At 50.8% G+C, this 24,106-nt stretch overlaps 1 protein-coding gene across 5 annotated transcripts in view; it reads left to right on the top strand.

The window, feature by feature from the left end:
* Positions 1–6: 6 nt before the first annotated feature.
* NTRK3 (neurotrophic receptor tyrosine kinase 3) overlaps positions 7–24,106 on the top strand; it is a 178,200-nt gene continuing 154,100 nt past the window's right edge. For 4 of the 5 annotated variants that reach the window (XM_010717488.2, XM_010717489.2, XM_019619510.2 and 1 more), the window contains exon 1: positions 7–304. In XM_010717488.2, coding sequence (XP_010715790.1) covers positions 57–304 — 248 coding nt within the window. In that variant the 5' untranslated portion in view covers positions 7–56. Of the gene's footprint in view, positions 305–7,768; positions 7,873–24,106 lie in introns of those variants that run through there. The other variant, XM_019619511.1, reaches the window with a different exon arrangement.

Here is a 24,106-nt window from a genome sequence, read left to right on the forward strand (position 1 = left end):
CCCTCCCTCCGTCCCCCCTTTCCTCCTCCTCCTCTTTTTTAGAACAGCAATCGGAGATGGATGTCTCTCTTTGCCCTACCAAGTGCACTTTCTGGAGGGTATTTTTGCTCTGGAGCATTTGGGGAGACTATCTGCTTTCGGTGCTGGCTTGCCCTGCTAATTGTCTTTGCAGCAAGACAGACATCAATTGCAAGAAACCGGATGATGGGAACCTCTTCCCTCTCTTGGAAGGGCAGGATTCAGGCAGCAGCAATGGCAACACGAGCATCAATATCACGGACATCTCAAGGAACATCACTTCCATGTAAGTGGGCTGCTCTCCCGTGTGCCGGGCTCCGCTGCCCTCAGCGCTGTGCCATCGCTCGCCCCGTGCCAGCCCCGCTCTCCCTGCGGAGGACAACGATCGGGTTTTTCCCCTTATCCCATACGGGGAAAAAAAAAAACAAACAAACCCACAAAAAAAAAAAAATTCCCAAAACCAAGCCCAGCAACAGTTTGGCCAAGGCTTAAAAGGAATGAAGTAAATGGGATTTGATTCCTTAGCGGGAGAGAACAGCAGGCGAAGATGCTAAAGCTGCTGCTTCCTTTAACTGTTTGCTTCTGCGGAGGGAGGGGGGAGAGCGGCACGGCAGAGCCACACACCGCCACACATACCCAAATCGGGCAAGGAAAGCGCGTTCGGAGCCGTCTGCTCTTTTTTTCCCCCCTCAGACTTTGGATCTAATTAGCGTGTCATTTCTTCACCCACCGCAGCAACGCTGCCTTTCGTGGCCAGGCTGCGCGTGGCTGTGGAATCTGTGCTTTCGCCTTATTAAGGCTTGGGGTTGGAGAGGGGAGGGGGGGGGGGAGAAAAGCAGAACGGTGCACAGCATCCCTGGGTACCGAACCGCATCCCTGGGTACCGAAGTTCCGCCGCTGTCGCCCTGCAGCTGCGGTGCTGCGAGGGGCTTCGTGCGGGGGGAGCGCTGGGAGCAGCGCTTGGGCACTTCGCGTTTGTTTGCACGCTTGTTTATCTGGAAAATCAACTCCAAGTAGCGAAGCCCACGTTATTCCCGTCTGAAAGGAACGGATCTCCTCCCGAATCCATCACGCCGTGCCTCTCTGTGTGCGTGGAAAAAAAACCATAAAAACAAAAACCAAACCAACAAACCCATCCCCATCGCTTCCAATCTGAGCTCCGTATTTTGCAGTACATTTTTTTGGGCGAGATGAACTCCGAGCCGTTTCATTATTCTTATGCTAATTGAAATGTGAGCATTTAGGGAAACGCAGCCCCCAGAGCGAGTTGCCAGTGGGAGTTGAGCGGAGAAGAGGTGGAATTCTTTATGCTGGCAGTTAAATGCAGCAAGGTTTGGCATGAGTAATGGAGGCTTATTTATTTATTCTTTTGCGTGGAGGGAGGGTTGCTTTGCCGGGTCTGTTGCATTTGGTCACAGTGCGATTGCAGCAGAGCCATGGAGTAATTGCGGTGCTTCTTTTGCTTGTCACCTTTGCTGGGTGCAAATGACTGGAGCAGCTTTCCTATTGAAGCAGATTTCCAGCCCCGATATCTTCCAGCCATGCTGCTGCCTCCCCGGCAAAGCAGCAATGGGGCAAAAGTAATGCAGAGCTCCCTTCCCAGTGCCCCAAATCCATCCTGCGCCGTGGGGTTGTGGTGTTTTGCTCTGAATTGGGAAGTCGGAGGAACTCTTGTTTTTCTTTTTTTTTTTTCCCTGTGCTCCCTGTTTGTTGTGGTTTGGTTTTAACCCGTTGTTGGGCTGACAGCTCTGGGAAGGTGTCAGTGTGGGTTGTCAGAGGTAGGCAGACATCTGAACTGCTGCAAGAAGTGTTGCTGCGTGGGTCCTTTGTGCCCAGAAAATGTCTTTGCTGCTTTGAAATTGAAAAACGCTGATAAGCAGCCTGCAAAAAGGAGAAGGAGGAAAGAAGAAAAAGACTCAGCTCCACAACCAGAGATGCTGGGAGTGAAGCCTCTCTGTGTTGGGGGTGAGGAGAAGGTGCCGGGTTTGGCTGGATGCCATTCCTGAGCTGCTGCCAGCCCCACACCCTCCTCCCTGGGTTGAGACCAGGTGGGTGCAGGACTGGCATGATCCCCAAAATGCCACCAGAGGCTGAGACAGAACATGAGTGCAAACTTTACCCAGGAGGTCTGTGCTTCCAGGGGAGGTGGCTTAAGGCTGGTGCCTATAGGAGCAGAGGGATGGGTTGGGTGATGGGACTGCTTTCCAGTAAAGGAAGAGATACTTAGAGCAGGGTTGAACCCAGGTTCATGTGGGGTGTGTGTGGGTGACATCGGGTCCAGCACCCTCCATGCTCAGGGGTGGTGGTCTCTGCTCCACCCTCTTCTGGCAAGCAGGAAGATGGAACACGGAGTGCAGAAACCACCCTGGGTTGAGTAAGGCCTTAGTGATGTCCAGGTGACAGGCTCAGCTTGGTAAGGAACTGTTGGGAGAGTGTGGAGGGGGAAAGCCTCGAGACAAAACGCCATGAGCTGCCTTGGCACGTGCCTCCATATCCACATCAGTGCAGGGCGGAGACCCCTCTGTGCCACCCCACCCTTCCCTGGCAGGTCCCGGGGAGCTTTGGATTATTTTGCATGTTTGTGATGGATTACAGAAGGGTGCCGCCAAAGCAAGGAGGATGGAGGCACCCAGCCCATGGATTCCCACAGCAAGGTACCTCACACTTGGTGCTGTATTGCCTTTGCTTGGCTGCTGCTTCTGTTTTCCCACCTATTCTCCATTTGGGGAGAGCGCAACAGTCCTGGGGCTGGGGTGGGTTTAGTTTTGGGTAGAATGTAGGGGCCTAGCAGACATCTCATGGCTTTGTGATCCATAGGGCCATGGGGCAGAGCAGGTGGCACACAGCCTTCAAGCAGATCCAGGCAGGGACAGGTTAACAGCAAAGCATGAGATGAAGATGGAGGAGGCTGGTTGGCTGCCGTCCCCTGCCCTTTCCCAGCGAGCCCAGGAATGTCTGATTTTTAGACTGCATCCCCAGAGATGTGGCTCTGGATGCAGAGGGTCCCACCCAGCCGAGAGCTTGACATACAGCCCAGCTGCAGACCTCCCATCTGGCCTCACGCTGCTGCTTCCAAATCCAGGCAGAACATGACCTGTGAGGCTGTGCTCATGCCACGCAGTGTGCAGCCAGGGTGCTTCCCCCCGTTGGCTCCCCACCCAACAGGATTTGGGGATGCTGGGCTCGCCTCGTGCTGCCTCGTGCCAGGAGTTACCCTGCTGGCAGCGTGGGCAGCGCCTGCACGCTCCGGCACGGCGCGTGGGGAAGGGTGGATGGAGGAGGTTTGCCATCTGGGCCTCCCTACTCCTCAGCTGTTGCTATGGCACTGTGGAGATGCTGCCAGGAAGGTGGCGGTGGTGGCCTGTGTTTGTCACCTCTGGCTCTTTCTTAAGCAGGGAGATGTCCCCAGGTCTGGCTGCCTCGCTCCCTGATGCAACCTATCTGGGGAGGATGGGGTTTCTTAGGGTAAAATATACCCTGCAAATCCACCCATTTGGGATATCTGTGCATTTCAAGGGGAGATGGGTCATCACAGAGCACCGATGGATGTGGGATTTGGGGGTCCATTTGCTCGTGCACCCAAAGGAGAGCACCTCATTTGGGGTTCTCCCTCTGAGGACAAGAAGAGCAGCCCGTGGCAGCGTCTGCTGCATCCTATGGGCATGGCTGGGAGTGGGAGAACTGCATCAGAGCTGGCTATGGGGTGAGAGCTGGGATCCAGCACCAGTGATACCCACGTATTCACGCATCTCCCTGGGAGCAGCACAGCTTGCTTTGGTGACCCAAACAGGGCTCAAGTTGGGGATTGCTCTGCTTCAGTCCCACTGTGCTCCATGTGATGCTACTCTCTGGAGACAAAAGGCTCTGTGTCCCCAAAGCATCCCGTCCCATTGTTCTTCCCACCTCCTGGTCCCTGAGGTTTTGGCTGCTGCAGGATCTATTCAAAAGGGCCCTAATTCAACGCAGCTTTGTTTTGCACAGCCCTTGTTTATGCAGAATGGCTGTCCCAAAGCAAAGTCCCTGAGGGGGAGGGAGGCACAGCACCAGGCTGGGAGGATGGAAGAAGGTTCAGAGATGCTTGGGATGAGGAGGAGGGCTGGGATGGTCCTGTTGTCCTGGAGGTGCCTTAAGCTGGGAGCATTCATCCTGACTGCCAGGGTGTTGTGGGATCAGGTCTGTGGCAGGTGTTGCCCTATTTTTTTTTTGGAGCATTTCAACTTGTGTTGGTGTTTGGGCTTGTTGGGTCTGTGCCCTGCCCCGATGACCTTTCTGCTGGAACGGTCTTGGATGGATACGTTTCCCTGGCACAGACAACGTCTGGGACCTACCGTACTTTTGCAGCCTGTCAGGCTCTGTGCAGGGGCGGAGCAGAAGGATTTGGGACAGATGTGGCATTGGGAGAACTTGGCTATCGGGGCCAGTGCTCAGCTCGCCTTTCTCAGCCAAGCCAAGACAGAATAGAGAACATCAGGCACTGAGAGTTATACCCCTAGTCTGTCTGGGGCACGGGATTTCTGCTGGGCTCAGTTCTTGCCAATCTGTAGGTCTCTGCCCTGCACAGCACACCTGAGAGTTTCTCTAGGGTAGAGGCAGCTTTGTGCTGCTCGGACACCCCAGGATTTTCTTGCTGAGCTCAGCCTGGGGCCTGGGCCTGAGGTGACACAGCTAGGTTTCAGGGTGCATGGGACATCTTCCCAGCCCTCACCTCCTGTGGGGTTTGGGGAGCTCTATGCCAGCTCTGCCTGCTGGCTCCTCTCCCTGCACTGGGAGGATGTTCCAGGCTAGGACAGGCATTTTACAGGGGGAGAAGCAGAGACTGGGGGAAAGAGACTGAGGGCTGACCTGTTTGCTGTTCTTTGGGGCTTAGAGATGTTTTAAATCTGACTTTTTCTATGAACCCCTCCCCAGCAAACCATCACTGGGGTGTCCTTTGGGATCCCTGCAGGTTGCACTCAGCGATGCTCGCAGTGCTCCCCAGCACTCTGCCTTCTGCACCCGCTGCTAGGGGGTGCCTGCTGATTTATTCTGCTTGGATTTGGTGCATCCCATCAAGTGGGGTGTGAACCAACTCCTGATCCCACCAGGCTTTCAACAGTGAGCATTAATAATGCTTGCAATTCACCTGTTCAGCATGTTATTTATGGGGCATGGTGAAATAGCAGTAATTTTGAGCTTTGGGCTTCCTGCAGCGGGGGCTTCGGTAGGTTGCATGGATGCTTTCAAAGCAGCTGTTTGACAGCAGCTTCCACAAATGCTTTCCTGCATCAAAGGGTGCACAACCGATTCCTTTGCACGCCCGAGGAGGGCAGAGGTGAACCTTACTGTGGGTCGTGCGCAATGGCAGTGTGTTGCAACCTGAGTTTCTGCCCCGTGCTCCTTCTCTCTGCTCTTATCAGCTTTTCCCCTCCCACTTTTCGAGGGCGGCTGAGCCGCTAGAGGGCAAGCGGCTGCGTGAGACGGCTCGGGTGAGGCTGCAGCATCCCTGCATCCCTACACTCCTGCATCTCTCCGGGCAGGTCCCAGCTCTGCACCCTGCTGTGCCGTGGTCCTTCCTGGTCTGAACTTGGGTGCAGTGAGAGGATGCAGCAGAGCATCCTCCCATGGAGCTGTGGCAGCAGCAGAGCCGGGAATGGAGGCGATTTGCAGCTTTTTGGAAGGTGTTGACCCGCGTGGAGATGATCTGTTTGAAATGCTGGGTGAGATATGTCTGATAGGGACAGCTTCTGGCTGGGAGTGAGCCACAAAACGTTTGTTCACGTCTCTGTCCGTTTTGCTGATGGGGAAACTGAGGCGTGGAACAGTGCTCCAAGCAGCATGCTGGTGACACAGACCCTTCAGCTGATCTCTGGATTTGGCACAGAGGGAATAAAGCTGCCAGTCCTGTGACACTAAAGAGCCGTGAGAGGTGTCCTCAGGGAAAGCCTGGATGCGGAGGCAAGAGGGCACAGCTGAGAGCAGTCTCTGGCTGGCTGCGGGCTGAGTGCAATGCTCTTTGCTCTTTCAGTTAACTCTTTGCTGCAGGAGCCAGGTGGAGGCTGGAAGCCTGGAGAGGTTGTGTGGCCCTCCCCATAGACATATGCTGAGGATATCCTGGTGTGAGATGGAGAAAGAGTGCGCAGAGGTGGGAAACTGATCATGACCCAACAGCATCCTCCACTTGTGGCTCCCAAGAGCGATACCCACCCCTCTGGCATGCTGGACATAGATGAGCCTGGTGCTTCCCTGCTGGCAATGGACACATCCTGCCAGCATGGTGGAAGGGCTGTGACACCCAGTGGTCCCAAAATGCAACAGCAAACAGGTCCCCAGCATCAGAATAGGGATGATGATTTGTGGGTCTGGAAGGATGCTGTGATAGGAAAAGGGTGGTGGGCACTGCTTAGAGCTGTGGTTTTGCTCAGAGCTTCACTTCACTTCAAGGAAGAGGGATTAAACTCCACAGAAGATCTACACAGCAGTCATTGCTCTGCTTATGCATAGCTATTGAGCAACCAGCTTGTGTCACTATGGGGATGGAGAGAAAGGGAGGCCAGGGATGGTGCAGGTTATATTTACGTGTTTGTACTTCTCCATTCTCACCCTATTCCCTGTTCCACTCCTGTGAAGCTGGGAACCCTGTCCTGTCCCCTCTATGTGACACCCACCAGCACCTCTGGACCTTACTTGCATGGAATAGCAGCTCTAGGAAAATATACTGCATTTTTAGCTTGTTTCCATATAATGTAGCCTTTGGGAATCCAAAGCAGAGGCCAGCACTATAAATGCAGCAGGCTTTCCTCCAGCTGCTGCACAGTGCTCTGCTGTAGCAGACAATGGAGTATCAGGAACTGTCCCTGCCATCTCCTCCACTCTCTTCTCCCAGCTTCAGGCTGCCTCCGTGGTGAGGGAAACAGCTTGCTTAACCAAAACTTTGGATTTGGCACAGCCTGTTTAAGTCCCTCCTATGTGCCATTCCCAGTCCTATCCCAGCTCCTTAACTCCCTTGCCATTCTGCCTCACCCTCCTGCCTTTCACTGGACAACGCACCCCAGCCTATTGTGCTTCATTGCTGCATGGAAATAGTTCCCAGCAGCCTCATCCTCGACCTCTGTGAGGGCCCTGTCTGTCCCTGGGGGGCTGAGAAGAGTGTGGCAGGGGACAGGAGCCCTGACCTGGGCTGTTCAGGGCTGTTCCTTAAGTAGCCTTCCTGGAGCTCGACCCTCATGGATCCTGCTACGAAGTGTTAATGTGGGAATTCTCAAGCAGATGCAGGTGCTACTGGAGACCATATATACAAACTAGCAGATTTCAGCAAGATATGGAGTCAGGGATGCTGTGTGTTCCTGGCTCCCCAGCATCCCTCCCCTGGGACATTCTCTGTGCCAGCACAGTGTGGCTCAGTGTCACTGGGGATGTGTTCCCAGCTTGAGGCTCACGTAGGCTGTAGACACTTCTGTATCTCCAGTGGCTGTCCCGAGCTGAGCTTTGCAGAGAGCAGCACGGAGCCAAGTCAGTGTGAACACAGCAGCCTGATGCTGTCTTAGGAAGGACTGTGCAGCTTGCTTTGAGTTGGGGTAGGTGATGGAGGGTGTCCTTGGGAGCAAAACCTGAACTTGGGAAGCATGTGCAGGGCTTTTACGGGATGCAAGTGTGCTGGTTGGGCAGGGAGGCACCTGTCCAAGAGAGTTCTCCATTAGGCTGGCTCATTTGGGGTTAATGGCTCTGTGCAGGGCACAGCTGGGGCTGATTTGGAGGGGGACAGAGCCTAAGGAGGCTAGAAAGGGATCAGCTGGGGAGGCTGGGGCAGGTGTTGTTGGTAGCAGTGCTTCTGGGAAGAGGCTGTGAAGTGTGTGGAGGAGTTGCTGGAGCTCTCAGGTATGAAGCCACGTGGTTGTCTGGTCTCTGCGTTGGGCAGCACTTGTGCTAGGAGCTGTGTGCCCAGTGGAGGCTGTGTGTTTGCTTGTTATTGTGGTTTGTTTTTTTTTTGTCTTTTCCTATTACTTGGGTTCTATGGGCTCAGTCTGACTCCCTGAAGCTCCAGCTCTTAGCTCCTGCAGTGTGTCTGAGCTTTACTGCTTTGGAAGCCCTGGTTCTTGTGCTCCCCTCAAGGTATGACTGAGCTGTGTTCCCTGATGTTCCCAGCCTGAGCTGAGCCTGGTGCTGCTGCTTCGTGCTGTATATAGACCCCATAAACTACGTGGAGCCCCTGGGTGGGCTGTGCTTGTCCTGCTATGCTTTGTACTGCCCTGCCCCATGAGAGTACTCCCTGGCTCCAAGAGGCACCGGGAGCAGAGATTTATTTATTCAGAGACTTAATTAGCATCTTTAAATATTAAATAGTAAACAAGCTGTGTCTAGCGGGATCAACATTTACAAACAGGGATTTTATTTTATTTAATTTTTTTTCCATCCCTCTCTGGGACATGCACTTGTGTTGTAAGGAGGAGCAGCTGTGTGTGAGCTGTGGTTGGGGAGGGATGAGCCTAAGGCACTACGGTGGGGGGGGGGGAGAGCGAGCAAGTCAGAAGGGCTGGGGAAAGGGAGGCAGGGATGCAAACGTGCTGGGATGTGTGCTTGGAGTATTGGGGCATTGCAGTGCAAGGCTTGGAAGTTCTCTGCAGGATGTGCAATGCAGGAGGTGTGCCGAGAGGTGGGGTCTCCTTGTGAGCAACAAATTGCAACCAAAAGGTGGTGGTCTCTGCAAGGGGAGGTGTTTTGCAGCTGATCTGCATGCCATTATCTCTGCAAATGGAGGCCTGCCTGTAGCAGATTACACTGGGGGTTATTTATTGGCAAAGCACTGTACAGTTTTAATTTTTCCTTTTTGCTTATTCAGGCTTTAGCTCCAGAGGAAAATAGCCTGGGGTGGCTATGAAATGGATTCTCTCTGCCCCATTAACTTATTCAGTGAGTTTAATGGGCCTTTTTTCTCTGAGCCTTGAAGCCATCATTAAAAGGCAGAGATTTATAAAAGCAAAGATACTCCTGAGTGTTAGTCAAACTTTGGGGCAGAGGGGTGGAGGCAGCAGTTGGTGTGGGATGTTGTGTGCCTGCTGGGGACACAGCTGTGGCATCCTTTGGGCAAGGCTCAGTGCTCACCTGTGTCCTGAGCTCTCCTCCCTCTGCCAGAGGAACCTGTGCTACTGCAACCCTTGTGCTGAGCAAGTCAGTGCAGCAATAGAAGTGGGCTCTGTGCAAAAGTTAGGCTTGTAGTCAGGCAGGTGTGTCTGTGAGTCTGGAGCAAAACAGGGAATCTGGAAGGTGGCTGGAGAAAGAGCCTAAGATGCAACGCCTGAGTGAACCCCTTTTCTGTGTCCCAATGCCACAATGTGTTTCAAATGAATTTTTTTGCAGAGGCTGCCTTCAGTGTGTACAAGTGACAGGGAGAGGAGCAGGAGAGGGCTGGGAGCAGAGCAGGATGGCTTGGATTGTTCCTGAACTTTAAGTCAAATATGTGTAGGAAATCTGGCCCTGGAGGCTCCTGACCTATTGCACGTCCCCAGGTGCCCCAGCAGTTTGTGCTGATGGGAGGATTTTACAATGGGGAGCAGAGAAAACTTTCCCCATGTCCTTTTGTGTGTTTTCAATGCTATATGCATTCTGTGATCTGATCCTCTGCTCAGGTGTAATCCGTGCATCTCTGCACCCATCCTGCTTCTAGCATTGGTGGAGCTGAGCAGCAGCTCTGCAGCATGGGGACTGAGCTCTGAGCCCCTGAGGGTGCTGTGGTCAAGCTGTTATGCTCTGGAATGGGAGGATCCCTGGTACTGGCCTGTCTGTAACCTCCAGAGCAAGGGGGAGATTGGTGGCAAATCCAGCTGCTCCCATGTGCCTCTCTGGGTCACGGTAATTAGCAAAGGAGGTGCTCATTTCCCAATAAGCACCAATAAAAAGGACTTCTCCCTTGTGCCTGTAAATCCTTGCCTCCTCAGTGCTGTTACCTCCTGTGTAAATTGCTGCTGACCCCATAAATCAGCTGTGCTTTGCTTCAAGTCCTCTTCAAGTGCCCCTTCCCTGTAAATCCTCTGTCCCATCAGCAGTAAATCCTGAGCCCCTGTGCAGCTCTGTGACCCCGGGGGGGGGGCTGCAGGGATGGGCTCATGGAGAGCACTGCTCCTCGAGGACTGCTTTAGTTTTTGAGATGTAAAAATAGCCATAGTGAAGAGAAAATCTCCATTATCCCTCAAGTGCTCAGGGTCATCTCCTGACCCAGCTTTGCCATGCCCATGTTGTTTTCTTTTTCTTTTTTTTTCCTTCCTGTGAGCATTGAAGGAGTTGCAAGCAGTGGAGTTTCCTTATGGAAACAGCCATCTGCTGGGGTGCTGCTGCTGCCCCATTGGTGAGCTCTGGCTCCTAATGAGCTGCAGAGATGGCTGTACTGTGGCTTTTTCTCTTGAGAAAACCTCAGGCAAGGGATGAAGCATAGACCTGAACCTGGGGGTGAGCAGGAACCCAGTGTGGTGCTCCCAGCTCAGTGCTGCAAACTCCATTGCTCATGTCTTTGCTGTGGTTGGGGCTGGTGGCAGAGCACGGTCTTTGGAATGGACAGGAGGTCTGCTGGGTGCACGCAGCTGATGCTGAGCCATGGGGTCGGTGTGCTGGCTGCTGTTTAGTTAGGAAAATGCTGAGCGTTGCTGTGTGCAAGGACTTGGAGAGCAGGAGCTGGGTGCATGCAAGCAGAGCTGCCTTTCTCCTAATGAGCAGGAGCAGCAATCACCTTGCAGTCAGATACACCTGAGCTCTTTCCCAGCTGCTCGAGGCTGGTGCTGCAGCAGGATGAGGCCACTGATGCATCTGGGGATGATGCTCTTGGCAAAGCACTGCCTCCATAAGGGTTTGGAGGCTTCCCCTTGGCTCCCCACTGAGCAAAGCGACAGGGAGAGCTGATTACCCTCTGCTTTTCTTATTTGTCCTTCTGGGGATGTATCCACCAGGGTCATTTGTGGCTCAGTCGGGTCTGATTCACAATAAAGGGCAGTGCTATGGAGTAAAGTAGGAGGGTGATACTTTGGGCACTAATCAACTGCTCAGCCCCTTGGCCACGCTCTGCACTGAACCTGGGTTTGACCCAGCTCACTGTATCCTTCAGACCTTTATCCTGCTGCCAATTGTGCTTTTTTTCCTATATATTTTTTTTTCCCCACTCCCAGCATCTTATGACTGAGGCTGGTTGTTGTGTGTTAACACTGGCACGTGGTACCTTGTGAAAGGCTGGAGCAGATGCATGGCAGCAGCACAGGGATGCTGATAGAGGTGGGGAAAGCAGGGGGCAGCGGAGGAGAGCAGAGGCAGATTTTTAGAAATCCGTAGAAATAGCAAAAAATAAATTTCCAGCAAACACTTCCAGTCCCACAGTATTAAGAAAGTGAAGCACTAGAGGATAAGGAAAGCATGAGCAATAACAGCGGGGATTTAGGAAGAATAAATCTTGCCAGACAAACCTGATTGCTTTTTCTTTTTGATGGAATCGCAAAATTAGTGGCTGAGCAGAACGTGGAAATCCTAATATATTTGGATTTAGTAAAGCATTTGATATAGTGTCTTGCCAAATCTTACTCTTAAAATTAGTTTGGTTTGCCTTGGATAGGATGCTGCTGAAAGGAGGGAAAATGGGCTATAGGTTCCTGAGCAAATAGTGGTGGAAAGAGAAAGGAAAGGAGGAAAAAAAGCCCTTAGTGTGGTCAGGTTACTGTGGGAGGAGGCTGGGGTGGATATCTGCTGGGGATGAGTGGCTGGTGGCTGGGGGTGTCCCCAGGCTGCAGGATGGGTCTGGCACCTTGTTGCGTTTGCCCCCATGCAGCATGGAACTGTCAGGCTGCCCATTTCACAGCGTGTTTTTCCTGCTGTTGCTGAAGAAGTGGGGAAAATATTCAGTGTGACTGTTGGAAAGAACATCTCTGACCCGTGGAGTCAGGCATGTCTCCTCAGGGAAACCTTCTGTCTTGGAGCAGCCGGAGAAAGCCTTTGGGGATTGGGGCCATCTGATGGGGGAACCCCCTGCCTGGGGTTGTGATACAGACTACAGACATCAAGGTGCTGCCTCTTTGGTAATTGTCTGTGAATGTACAGATACTGTAGGGATGTGACATGCTGGGACATGGTTTAGTGGGCGTGAAGGGTGATGGGTCGACGGTTGGTCTAAGATCATCATCTTAGAGGTCTTTTCCAACCTTATGATTCTATGTTTGCTGCTTGCTGGGGGGGGGATGTTGTGTTATGCAGGGAGTTGTGGAGCTGGGAACAGCTTCTGAAAGATGATGGGACTTCGATTCAGTGCCCCCGGGGGGGAACACAAGGTTTGTTCACCTCTTGTGTTGCTCCCCACCACCCAAAGCTAAGACCACTCATGGGATGTGGTTGTTTTAAAGCCAGGCAAGGTTCGGGAGGTATTTTTAGCTGTTCTAATTGTGGCAAATAAATGCCATTTTTACTTGTTGGGATTGAGCTACGGATAAATCACAACTAGTTCTAATGATGATAATTACCGGATTTCAATATTTATAGAAACGGGCGCTTCCTTCGTATCGGCGGCTGCTGCTGTGCTCTCACCTTCACAGATCGAAACCTTGGCTCATTATCACTGCAGCTATTTATTTACTTGCACATTTTTAACCCGCGGATGGCAAAGCAGGGGGGATGTGGAATGATACGGCCTTACTGGGGTCCTATCTTTTGGGCTGAGGATGAGTTGGAAGCATCTCCTGAGGGGCTGGTGGCTGCGTGCTCGCTTTGTGGGCACCCTTGAAAAAGATGCTCAACTGTGTGAGCTCAGCTGTGCTTGGCAGAGGTGTAACCCCCAAAGGGTGAAAGTGGCTTTGCATATTTTTGCATATGTTAATTCTGAGAATTGAAAATATGTAGGTAAATAAACACATGTGTGGCATCCCATCATCAAACCTGAGCTGGGAGAGTCACACGGCTGCCTCAAGCTGTTCCCATCCCCTGCGTCCTCATGGGCATCTGGACCCTTGCACCCAGCTGGTTGGGAGCTCCCCCTCCCCATAAGGTGTAGAAAAGATTCACTTACTCAATTTGCTATCTCTCCAGCGCCACATAAGCTGTATTGATAAATTAATCTTATATTGTTGTGACTAAACAGCCCTGCAATTTTTTACACTGTGCAGTCTAATCTGCCTTGACAGCTGTATCATTAGTTTGTATTTGTTGTAATCTTATTTGCCATATCAGCTGGGGTTGAGGCAGCACTATGCTGTGTGCAGGTTCTGGGTGCTGCTGGTGTTTCAGGGTGCAGCTGGGATGGGCACGTTGGGCACTCTGGGTGCCCAAGGAACCAACTCTGATACACTGCTCTTCCAATGGCTAGATAATATCAACTTTGGGGCTGACCCAGCCTCACCAGAGGAGATGCCGCTGAGGTTTTTGTGGGACAGGATAAGGGTGCTGGAAGAGCGAGTGTTGGAAAAGTGGCATCTTAAGATGGACTGCTGGATGATGGATAAGTTGTTTGCTTTCTGTGCTTCAGGTTTTTTTTTTTGAATGATGGGATAGTGTATGCTCCACCTCTGGGTTGAGGACTGTTGGGGTGGTGTGGTGGGAAAGGGGCTGTGGGAGCAGGGTTAGTATGGGGATACGGGGCACCAGGATGAGGACAGTGATGAGACGTAGTGTAATGAGATCATGGTTGCAGTGATTTGATGCAATAAGAGGATTGCAGCTCCCTGCGTTTGCTGTTTCTGGTCCACACATGGCCAGGCTTCAGGTTGGATATCAGGAGAAATATCTTCTCAGAAAAAGCAGTGATGTATTGGCGGAGGCTGCCCAGGGAAGTGGTGAGGTCACTGTTCATGGAGGTATTCAAGAACCATGGAGACGTGGCACTGAGGGGTGTGGTAGGGGTGGGTTGGAGTTGGACCTCGTGATCTCAGTGGTCTTTTCCAACCTTAATGATTTGCAGATTGCTTCTTTGCTTTGCAAGCAGGTTTGCATGGCACTTCTTGCCAAAACTGTGGAGCAAAATGTTCTGGGCTGGTGCAATGATGTTTCTGGGAGCAGGGAGCAAAGAGGTTCTGGTATGCGCTAAGATGATCAGGGTGGGAAGCACTTTTTTCTGCTGCTTTGTGCTTTAGGTCTTGAACCTATTAAATGTGGGCCAGAAATGACAGCATGCATCAATGGAGCACTGGCTCCTGTTTGCAGCATTTGTGACCACGGGTGAGTGGCTCAGTAACAGCTCAGCCCTTCCTTCTCTCCTGTGTGCAGTGCATTCTTCTGGGAGAGCATGTAGGGTCTGGCAAGGTTGAAGATGCACGTAGCTTCCAGTGTCGATGTGCTTCTTGAAGTTTGAGGATGCAAATTGTTGATTTAGGACTTTAATCAGGACTCGCACCCAAAGGACAAGCAGGATCTGGTAGGTCTGTGCTAAACTCAGCCCAGCATTCATCACCCCATGGATGTGCCATAGTGCATCTCAGTGCCATGATGGCACTGCCCGTGTGCTGCAGGACCAAGGCAGAGGGGGGACATGCTGCATGACAGACTCTGATCCTGCTGATAGGGCTGATGCAGGAGGATGGAGATGTGAGATGGGTGCAGCATCAATGTGAATGTATGAAAAACCCTGCAGCAGGAGATGGATGCTTGGGGAAACACCCAGCTCAACATCTGCAGCCTGCTCATTGCCAAGTGTGCAGAGGTGCTGTGAAATGAGCTTCATGCGTGGTTTTTGAGGTAGGGATGTGGCAGCACAAGGTGAGCAGCAGAAACCTCCCTAGAGGGATGCACAGCACCTGTGACAAAACTTGCCTCTTCTCCTGCTGCCCCATCTGTGCTTATCTCTCTGCCTACAGCGAGGTACTGCTGGAGAGGCTGCATCTTGTTGCTGCTTATAACCAGTGTGAGGGTGTCTTGATTTATTATTATTATTTTTTTTTCATCCTGTCTTATCCCTGGGTGATTTGCAGGTCCCTACCCTGATTCCCAGATGAGTCTCAATCCGCCATCAGTGCCCATCGTGGCTTTAAGGTCTGGGCGCTCCTTGTGCAGCTTGGGATAACTTCCAGCACAGCCAGTTCCTGGGCACTGGTGTCAACTGGGAACTGCAGGGAGTTCTGGCTGGCACTGCTATGTTCTACCCATACTGATGAGACCATTTCCATAGCAACTACAGAATTTTTCAAAAGGGAGATAGGGAAAAGATGTTTAAAAAAACCAAAACAAAAACCAGAAAAAACCCCACAAAAGCTACCCAGCTGCAAACTGCCTTGGGCAGAAGCTGTTGGTCAGCAGGTGTGATGTGTGGAGGTTCAGGAGACTGTGGGTTGCCCCTCAGCTGGGATGGCTTCCTTGGTTTGGTGTTGGGGTCCTTGTGGCCAGGAAACCATGATGCCCTCATAACCTAGAATATGGACACCAGAGGTGATGATTGTATTAGGATTGCTAGGCAGGGCTGTGGTGTGCTCTTGGGATGGGGATGCTGGTAGAGGTCCTGCCCTCACCTCCCACTACCCTGCTGAGCCAGTTCATGGGAGCTCCAATTCCTGGCTGAACTCAGATCTGTTTCTCTGCAGGAAACTTGCAGAGTGAATTACTGTAATGTAGCACAGCTGCTTTCTTCCACTGGGCAGCCTTATATAATGCCTGATCTAGTGGGTTGCAACCCTGCCTGCAGCGTGGGAGCTGAAACAAGATGATCTTTGAGGTCTTTTCCAACCCAAGCCATTCTGTGATGATTCCTCTCTGCAGTTGGGAGTAGCTCTGTCTGGATGGTGGCCTGGAGTTGATGGCCAGCGGTTGGGCTTTGGGTAGGTTTGCTGGCTACCAGGCAACCAAAACGTGGTGCTGAGGGGTGGCCCTGATGGCATCATGCACCATGAAACCCACCCTTATTCCTCCTCCTGCAGAGCAGAGTGAAACACATCAGCCTCTCCCCATCCCACTGCGGTGCCCACAGAGGGAGGAGTGGTGCAGGAGGGCTGTCCCACACCAGCTGCTGACCCCAGTGAGCCCCAGCCTGGCACACAGCACAGGCTCTCGGGCCCCAGCTGCTGCAGGCTGTGAATGAGCCAGCAGCACACAATGTCTGCATTCTTTGTGCGGGGTGATCTTCTCTTTGCTGCTGACTCTCTGGGCTTGCGTGCTTTGCTCCAAGGTTGGGCTGGGACCTCCAGCTCCTGCAGAGGAGCAGAAATGAAGTTTGAGTGATTGTGTGCAAGCAAAACAACAACAAAAAGTAAAATCTACTCAAGTTCTTGGTTCAAGGATATGGGGGAAATTGCTCTGTGACCCTTTAGCAGCACCAAGAAGAAATGCGTCCCACTAAATAAATCATCAGCATCAGTGGTGAAAGGTCATGTTTGGGTAGCAGGAACCCATGTGCTTCCCCCTGGGGAAGTTGTACCAATGTCTGTGCCTTTAACTGGAGATCTGAGATGGAAGTGATCCCCATATTCTGTGTTTCCCTGGCTGGGTCGGCTCAAACACAGCAGCCCTGTTAGCAGCATCTGTGGCTGTCAGTGCCTTCTCAGTGTAATATGTTTGCAAAGTTCCCTTTTTCATGTTTCAGTGAACAAAGTGGAACGCTGGGAGAAGAGCTTTTAAAGTGTCTGTTCCTGCCCTGCCTCCTCCTGCCTGTGTCATGTTTACAGGCGCATTGGCTCACGTCTCCTTCTAAGAGCCAGTTGTCTCCCCATTACATACCTGCTATTTCCATGACCTTCCACCCTATTGTAATGTGTGCATCCCCCTCCTCCTGAGTGATGTCTTTTTTTTTTTTCTTCCACCTCTGTGATAAGAAAAATGCAAGCAGAGGAGAGAGGGGGGGGAAAAAAACGCACAAAAAGGGATACTTTATTTTCTCTGCCTGGGCTGATTGCACACTGCAGGAATCCAAATGTTCTCCTGGTGAAAGTCTGCTGCCAACCTGTGGGGTAGGAGGCTCAGCATCCAGAAGGGTTTGGGAGCTGCTGTGCCTGTCCTGAGCGGAGCGGCTGGGAGCCTGGCCCCCATCCAGCCCAGCTGGGCATTGCTTCGTAAACATCGGGGCAGCCAAACTGCTGGGGGAGAGGAGTTCAGGCTCCTTGGGAAAATGAGCGCTTGGTGGGAGCAGGACGTGAGCCCAGGACAGATTGGCTCTGCCCTTGCTGCATGGGATCGGCAGGTTTCCTGGTGTTGGGGCTGTGGGAAAGCCCTGATAAATGAGGCTGGGGTGTTGTGGAGGAGAATGGGATGGGAATGGAGGGTTCTGATGCAGCCACAGCCGTGGCAGGAGCACAGAGACCTTTGGGTGCCTATGGTGTCCGCTGCATGGCCCCAAAGCGTGCGGCTAAACTTAAACAGGGTTTGGGATGAAGCTGATGTGGATGTAAAAGCTGCCAAATTTAGACTCCTGTAGAGCTTGTGCTTTTGGGAAGCGTGCCTGTGGGTTTGTGGGGGTGTGCAGCAGAGAGCAGAGCTGGGAGTGGCAGTGGGTCTGGATGGAAGGGGACAACCACAGAGCTCTGGGCAGGAGAGGATGCTCAGTGGCACTGCTTGTGCGAAGGATTACTCCTGTCAGGTTGAATGTGATCACACACCTGGGCTCCATTTCCTTCATTTGCTGATGTGTGTGGGTACCATGCTCTCTAAGAGAGGCATGAAGCTGGAGCAGAGTTTGTCAGCTCTTCACGACTTCATTTGTATATCTTTAATTTCTGAACAGCCACAGACCTGTTCAGAGGTGGGAGTGTGAGGGAATCTCGCCTCTCGTTTGAAGCTGCAAAGAGGGTTTAATAAGGCAGAATGTGATTACGGGAGCTGATTTTGACCAGGGTGCTACTTCTTCCATAGAATGCTGTTTGATCTTTAAAGGCCACAAAATACTGCATGCTTCCAGCTCTCGCTGCATGTGAGATCCCATGGGTAAAAGCATCCTTTCCTTTTCCTGGAGGGTGCACAGGGAACCAGCTGCTGCCCAAAGGGGAGTCTGCTTGATCTCCTGCACCCCATAAAGCAGAGGATGCTCTCTCATCTCAAGGTTTCTACTCACTGTAAGATACCTGGAGGAACGTTCTCTCTTCCCTGGATTGCCCTCTCGTCCCGGATGGCTGTGTTGCAATTGGGCATGCTTGTTTGTGATTGCAGTCATTAACAGGAGGTTAATGAGGTTCTTCAGCACCATGGGGATCTGGGACATCTCAGTTCTTGAGCACTAGCTGAGATGTAACAGTGATGAGAGATTAAGGAGGATGTTTGTTGAAGGCAGTTGCCCTGCTGCCCACAGTGCTCCTTCAGCTCTGCTGTCCCACTTGCACCTATTTCTTCCACTCTAAAAGCAGGTGACTGGGCATAACTCTTCCTGCACTGAAAGGCCTTGGATGTAGTGTGAGATAATGGGAATGTACTGCTTCCCACGTTCTGCAGCAATCAGTCTGTTCTGGGTCTGGGCAGCCTGCTGTCCTTCAGTAATGCTGAAACATTGTCCCTGCTAGGGATTTTGTCTGCTCCTTAAGTCACCAGCCAGAGCTGGGCAAGGGTGTGGAGGCCCCCTTGGGATCACTGAATATCCCAAGTTGGAAGGGACCCATAAAGATCATTGAGCCCAACTTGGGATAGGAATGGAGGGCTCTTCCTTTTGCCCAGCCCTTCTGGAAGAGCCCAGTTTGATTTGTTGGGTTGGATGCCCAAGCTGAGGATGGTTGGAGCCACAGGAGGGTGACTGGGAGCATCTTCCCCAGCAACAAGTACCCTATGTGGCCCTGGCAAGAGGAGCAGATCTGCTAGCACACAGGGAGCTGTGTCACAGTGGTGTGTTTTATGATCATTACCTTGACAAATTGCAATTACACTGTGGGGTTACGCTAATAATTAATTCTACAAAGCTGGATTTGCTTGCATCTCCACCCTTTCTCTCACTGACCTCAAATTTTCTTAACGATGTAAAGTTATCTGCTGCTGGGTGACTTTTCCATGTGCACTTGGGAAGGGGAAGCCCACGCTTCAAATAAGGAAAATATTGCCCTCATAAGTCTTCATTCAGCTGCACTTGCCTTTAATGCTCAGTTACCAATTCAATTTTATAACTTCCATATTGAGGGAATCAAGTCCTTCATGCCTCTGGTTATTAAATGTATGTGATAAGTGCCTTATAATACTGTGAAGAATGGCTGATTTCTTTATGGCTTCCCCAGCCCTGTGAATAAAAGGGGCTGTCAGCCCCAGAGTGCAGGGTTTGCCCCAGTGGGGTGACACTGAGGACGGTGCCTTCCCAGCCTCCAGGGTTTGCTGCCTGCTCCTGCACCTCTGCCTGGAGGAGGCAGAGCTCAGTAGTCAATAGATGACTTCTCTCTGTTCTTCCTACCTTCACGTTCATATTTTCATGGTCTAGTGCTGGTGTGCCAAGTGGTTTGTTTATAATGCTAAACATATCAGGTAATTGAAAGCTAATGTTTCTATCTGCATGGTGAGGTGTAATGTGCCTGGATGACAAATCAATTTTCCCATTGCCCTGTAAGAGCAAGGAGTCCAGTACTTTGCTTGCCTTTCCAATGTGTGCATATCCTGAATTGATAGGGGCCCACAGGGATCACTGAGCCCAACTACAGGCTCCACACAGGACCACTAACAATTCAAACCATATTTCTGAGAGTGTTGTCCAAACCTTTTCTTCTCCAATAGCTGTGTCCCTAGGAGCCCGACGTGGCACTTGTGCAGCGTGGCTCTGAAGAAGATGTGCCATCTGCTCTGTCAGATTGGAGCTGACGGCATCCTGATGGAAAGTCATCCTCCTTCAGTCTGGGCTGGATGTGGATTTGGGTAGCACATGTGTATACATGCTACATAGTACTTGGTGCTCATCAAGTGCCTTTTTTTAGCTATTTACCACAGCACTTGAAAAGCTGAGGGAGATTAGATAAATATTATCCTTGTCATATAAGGAGGGTGAAGGAAGGTCAGAGACATTAAGTAGCCTCAAGCTAATCACTCAGTAAATTGGCATAAGCTGCTGCTTTTCACCCCTGCCTCATTCATGTGGGATAAAATAAGCCTGGTTGTGTTTAAATATTTGTGGATGTTTTCATCTCCCTTGCTGTGTTGGCCCTGGGCTGGAAGAGGAGTGCATAGGGCTGTGCAGGCTTGCTGTGTGGTCTCCAGGAGGTGACACCAGCCTGTGTTGTCAAACATCTCTGGCAGAGTGATGGGAATTCCCATGGGATGGTGGGCACTTCTCTGCTTCCAGCAAGTGGGGCTAGCTGATGGCATGTCTGGAGACCAGCCAAAAGTTAAAGCCTGCCATTGGGTGGCCATATAGCCGACGAGATCTCTGATCTGTCAGCAAAGCAGGGAAAAAGCCACTGGTTTCACATAGTGCCTGGGAGCTGTGGGGCTGGCAAAGAGGGCTTTGCGCTGTCATAAGTGGAGGCTGAGATATGATGCAGGACTGACCTCCTAAAGATAGCTTTTGTCTGGATAAGCTTATATCTGTAACTAATTTCCTAAGCAAAGAGGCTGCTTCATGGTGAGAGGTTAATTTGATGGTGTTACACTGGGAATAGCGCAGTGTTGGAGGTGAAGAGCTGGCTAAAGGAGAAAAGGTGGTGAGATATGTTGGAAGAGGTTGCTTGCAGGTGAAGTTGGCTCCTGCCTTCATGAAGGCATTGGCTCAAAAGGCAGGAGCTGGCTCATGGGCTTTGCTGCTGGCTCAGTGCAGGGGCTGTGGGGCACAGAGGGGAAGTGCCAGAAACAAATCCAAGGAAGTCTGTAGTGCACGTATGGGAGTTATGTGGGTTTTTGCTGTCAGCTAGGAAGTCATGTCAATTGGGAATGACCTGGTGGGTAGAAGTGCTTAGTGAAGTGCTGGATTGCAGGTGAGGACAAGTGCTGATAAGGCTGTGATAAGGATGCTAAGATCTTGGGCTGAAAGCCAAGGCATTGTGAGTACCAGTGGGGTGCTGCTTCTGTAAACTGAGTCCTCCTGGAGACTGCTGCATGCTTCTGGTCACCCTTCTTGAAGATAAGAAGGACTTAAGTAGGTCAATGAAGAAAGTGGGGCAGTTTTCTATTATGGTGACTATCATAGTGGTACTTATTGTGAAGGTCACCGAAGATCCTGTCTGAGAGTGTATCTGCATCACTTCTACGTCTTGAGTTTTGTATCTCTTAAGGCATTTGGTTCAATTTGCCTTGCTCTTCACTGCACAGTACGGACTTGCTGTCTTGGCAGAACTGACCTTGTGTAATTATGAATGATTGCTGGGTGGGTCTGACTTCTTTGTAAAGGAAGGAGGAGTAAATAGCAGGAAAGGAAAAAAGCTGTTTAAGCAAGGATAATTTTGACGCAAGACAAATATGAAATGCGTGTGTGTGTGTATGTTGTAAGAAATGAGAAGAGCAGGGTTCCAGTGCAGCATTTCAGTACAAATTTGGAAGAAAGAAGCCCCAGCTACTCCTAAACAGGACAGTTTGGTCTGTAAATGGCAGCTTTACATTGCAGGGAGACCTGGACTTGATCAGGACTTGCCTAATAGGCATGAGGTAGAGAAGGCAGTATTTAAAACAAATAACCCTTTTCTCCTTTGCTTCCCCCTCCAGAAAATGAGCGCTGCCATCTTTTTTTAGTGATTCATCTCATGTGGTCTTGATATTAAAGCTGGAGATGAGTCTGGGTGGATGTGTATGTGGTGCACAGTTCAGGATTTGTGGAGTATGGTGTTATTCTTGAAGCTATTGCTATTGTATGTTTAGAGGAGTTTGTAGGAAGGAGGCAGTAACCCATGGGCTGTAATTCATACCTAAAAGTCTGATTGCAGAGAATGGGGCGGGACTGGGATTGTCACATCTGTTTTTGGAGTGAGCCCTGCAGATGTGTTCCTGCCAGGTTAATGATCTGAGACAGAGAAGGGGAAGGTTCCATTTTGGGTAGAAATGGGAAAGATGTCAGTCTTCCAAGGGCAAGCAAAGCCATGGAAGGAAAAGAGGAGGAACTAACTTGAGAGGCTGAAGGACATGAAGAGGGACTGAAGTTTAGGAATGAAGTTTCTTTGGTTTGCTTTCCTGTGCAACTGCTGCCAATTTTGCAATCACAGCTTGACTCCTTGAACTTTCAGAGTAAGATGCATTTCTGTTTATTTTGTGCTGGCTGGATTTGCCTGAATCCACTTCTTAAAGGTTACGCTACTCTTTCAAAAGCCATAGGGAACAAAAGAAAATGGATTTCTGGGTGTATCGTTGGGGTGCCTGTCAACAATGTCTGATTTACTGCTTTGAGGAGCTAGGGAGTGACTCCTAAGTTGAAAAAAAAAGTGTGTGTATGTATATGTATCTATGTGTGTGTGTGTATATGAAAACAACTTTCTAGGACCCCTTGTGAAGGGAAGCATCTGTGTAGCCATGAGGACTCAAATTTGCTTGCTGAACTGTGCACCTGATTCAAGATGACGCTATCACCCTCTGTTGCACTCTATGTAAAAGAGCTGCTGTGTCATGGGATTATTCTATATGTGTGTGTTTATTTCCACCTCCCTTGTCACTCCCTATATGGGTGTTGTGTGTGTATGTTAAATAACAAACCAAAGCGTAATTGGCTCAGGAGAATCCTGGGCTGCCTTTGGGAGGCTGGAGCATGGATTCTGAAGGTTTCTTTACAGCTTGGTACAATGTCACTTCTGGAGGGATTGAACTGCTCGGAGGACAATAGCCATTCTGTCCAGTGCAGGTCTGTTCTGGCATTATGTACTTCATCCACTTCCACAGTTAGAGTGCAGCATTTTGTAGACAGAATATGAGATTTTTTTTTTTTTCATTTTGAGTCCAGAGCAGGCCAAGATGTTTGTAGTTCTGTCAGATTTACAGCTCTCACCAAGACCCCCAGTCACCAGCAAGCCTGTGTGTATCATTGGGAACAAGCCCAGGTCTCTTCCTACCTCTCATATGCTGCATGTGGCTTTGAGTGTCAGGTCAAAAATAACCTTGACTATTTTATTTTAGCAACCACAATCAATAAAACAAGAGCCAATCTGGCTGCCACCTCCTTCCCAGCTGCGGTTGCTCCGTAGCTCCTGGCTCAGGGCTGCTCCATCTCTGCCCTTTCTCAGTGCTCAGATGCTGTAGCTCCAGCATGCCCTAGTGGTAAACCCAAGTTATCCCCTTCCTGCCTCTTCTTTTCTTGGAGGAGCCAAGGAGTCTTGTGCCCTAGGATGTGAATTTTTCGTAGATTAGAATAGAATAGCTTGAGTTGGAAGGAACCTTTAAAGATCATTAAGCTCCAACCCCCTGTCACGGTCTGGTTGTTCCCCACCAGCTCAGGCTACCCAGGGCCCTATCCAACCTGGCCTCGAGCAGCTCCAGAGTTGGGACACCCACAGCGATGACTCTTTTGGGTCCTTGCTCTTCTTGGATTTGGATGGTGATAGCAGAGAAACGTGTTCAGGTTCTAGGTTTAATCCACAATTCGGATTATTACATTTTTTTCTTTATACGGATGGTATTTGGGATGTAGTTCAAGTCCAGATTCTGTTGTGCTTGTTCATCTATTCTTGTGCAAATGCTTCTCCAGCACTCACTGTGTTTTGAGAAGGAATGTATGACCTCTGTGACTGCTCCAGGAGTGACTGAAGTCCCTATTCCCCTTAATCACCCTCTGTTCCACCACGTGAGGTCCTAAACTCAGAGGTAATGGTTCTTAGCACTGGCCCATCACCCCAACCCTCCGTAACACGGAAATGTTTCTCTGCCCAAGGCTGAGCATGAAGCCAATGATGGCATTAGGGCAAATGTGAGTTTGGGTGCATGCACTCCTGAACTTGGAGGCTGCACTTCTTTTATGCCTTGTCTAAGGGAACTGGACAGATAATTTACGTACTCTGAGATCGCTCTGATAGAGGACCACATTTACCTGCTCTGCAGCAAGGTTCTCTTGGAAACGTGCTTTCTGTTGGAAGGAATATTGGTCTGGGAGAAAGCCTCGACTCACCAAGGACTACCTGATTGGTGAAAACCAAGCTTCCTCCCAGCTGCACAGCATTGCAGCTTGTTAGGGGCCTGTGGCCATGCTGCCAGCATCACTCCTGTGCTGCTGATAATAGGGGACCCTGTCCTCTGGGGCGGTCGATCTGTCACCTTCCCCCAGCTCTAATATTTACTGAGTAACAATCCCATGGTGACAGATCTATTTCTG

Source organism: Meleagris gallopavo, chromosome 12 (genome assembly GCF_000146605.3).
Source record: "Meleagris gallopavo isolate NT-WF06-2002-E0010 breed Aviagen turkey brand Nicholas breeding stock chromosome 12, Turkey_5.1, whole genome shotgun sequence".
NCBI lineage: Eukaryota > Metazoa > Chordata > Aves > Galliformes > Phasianidae > Meleagris > Meleagris gallopavo.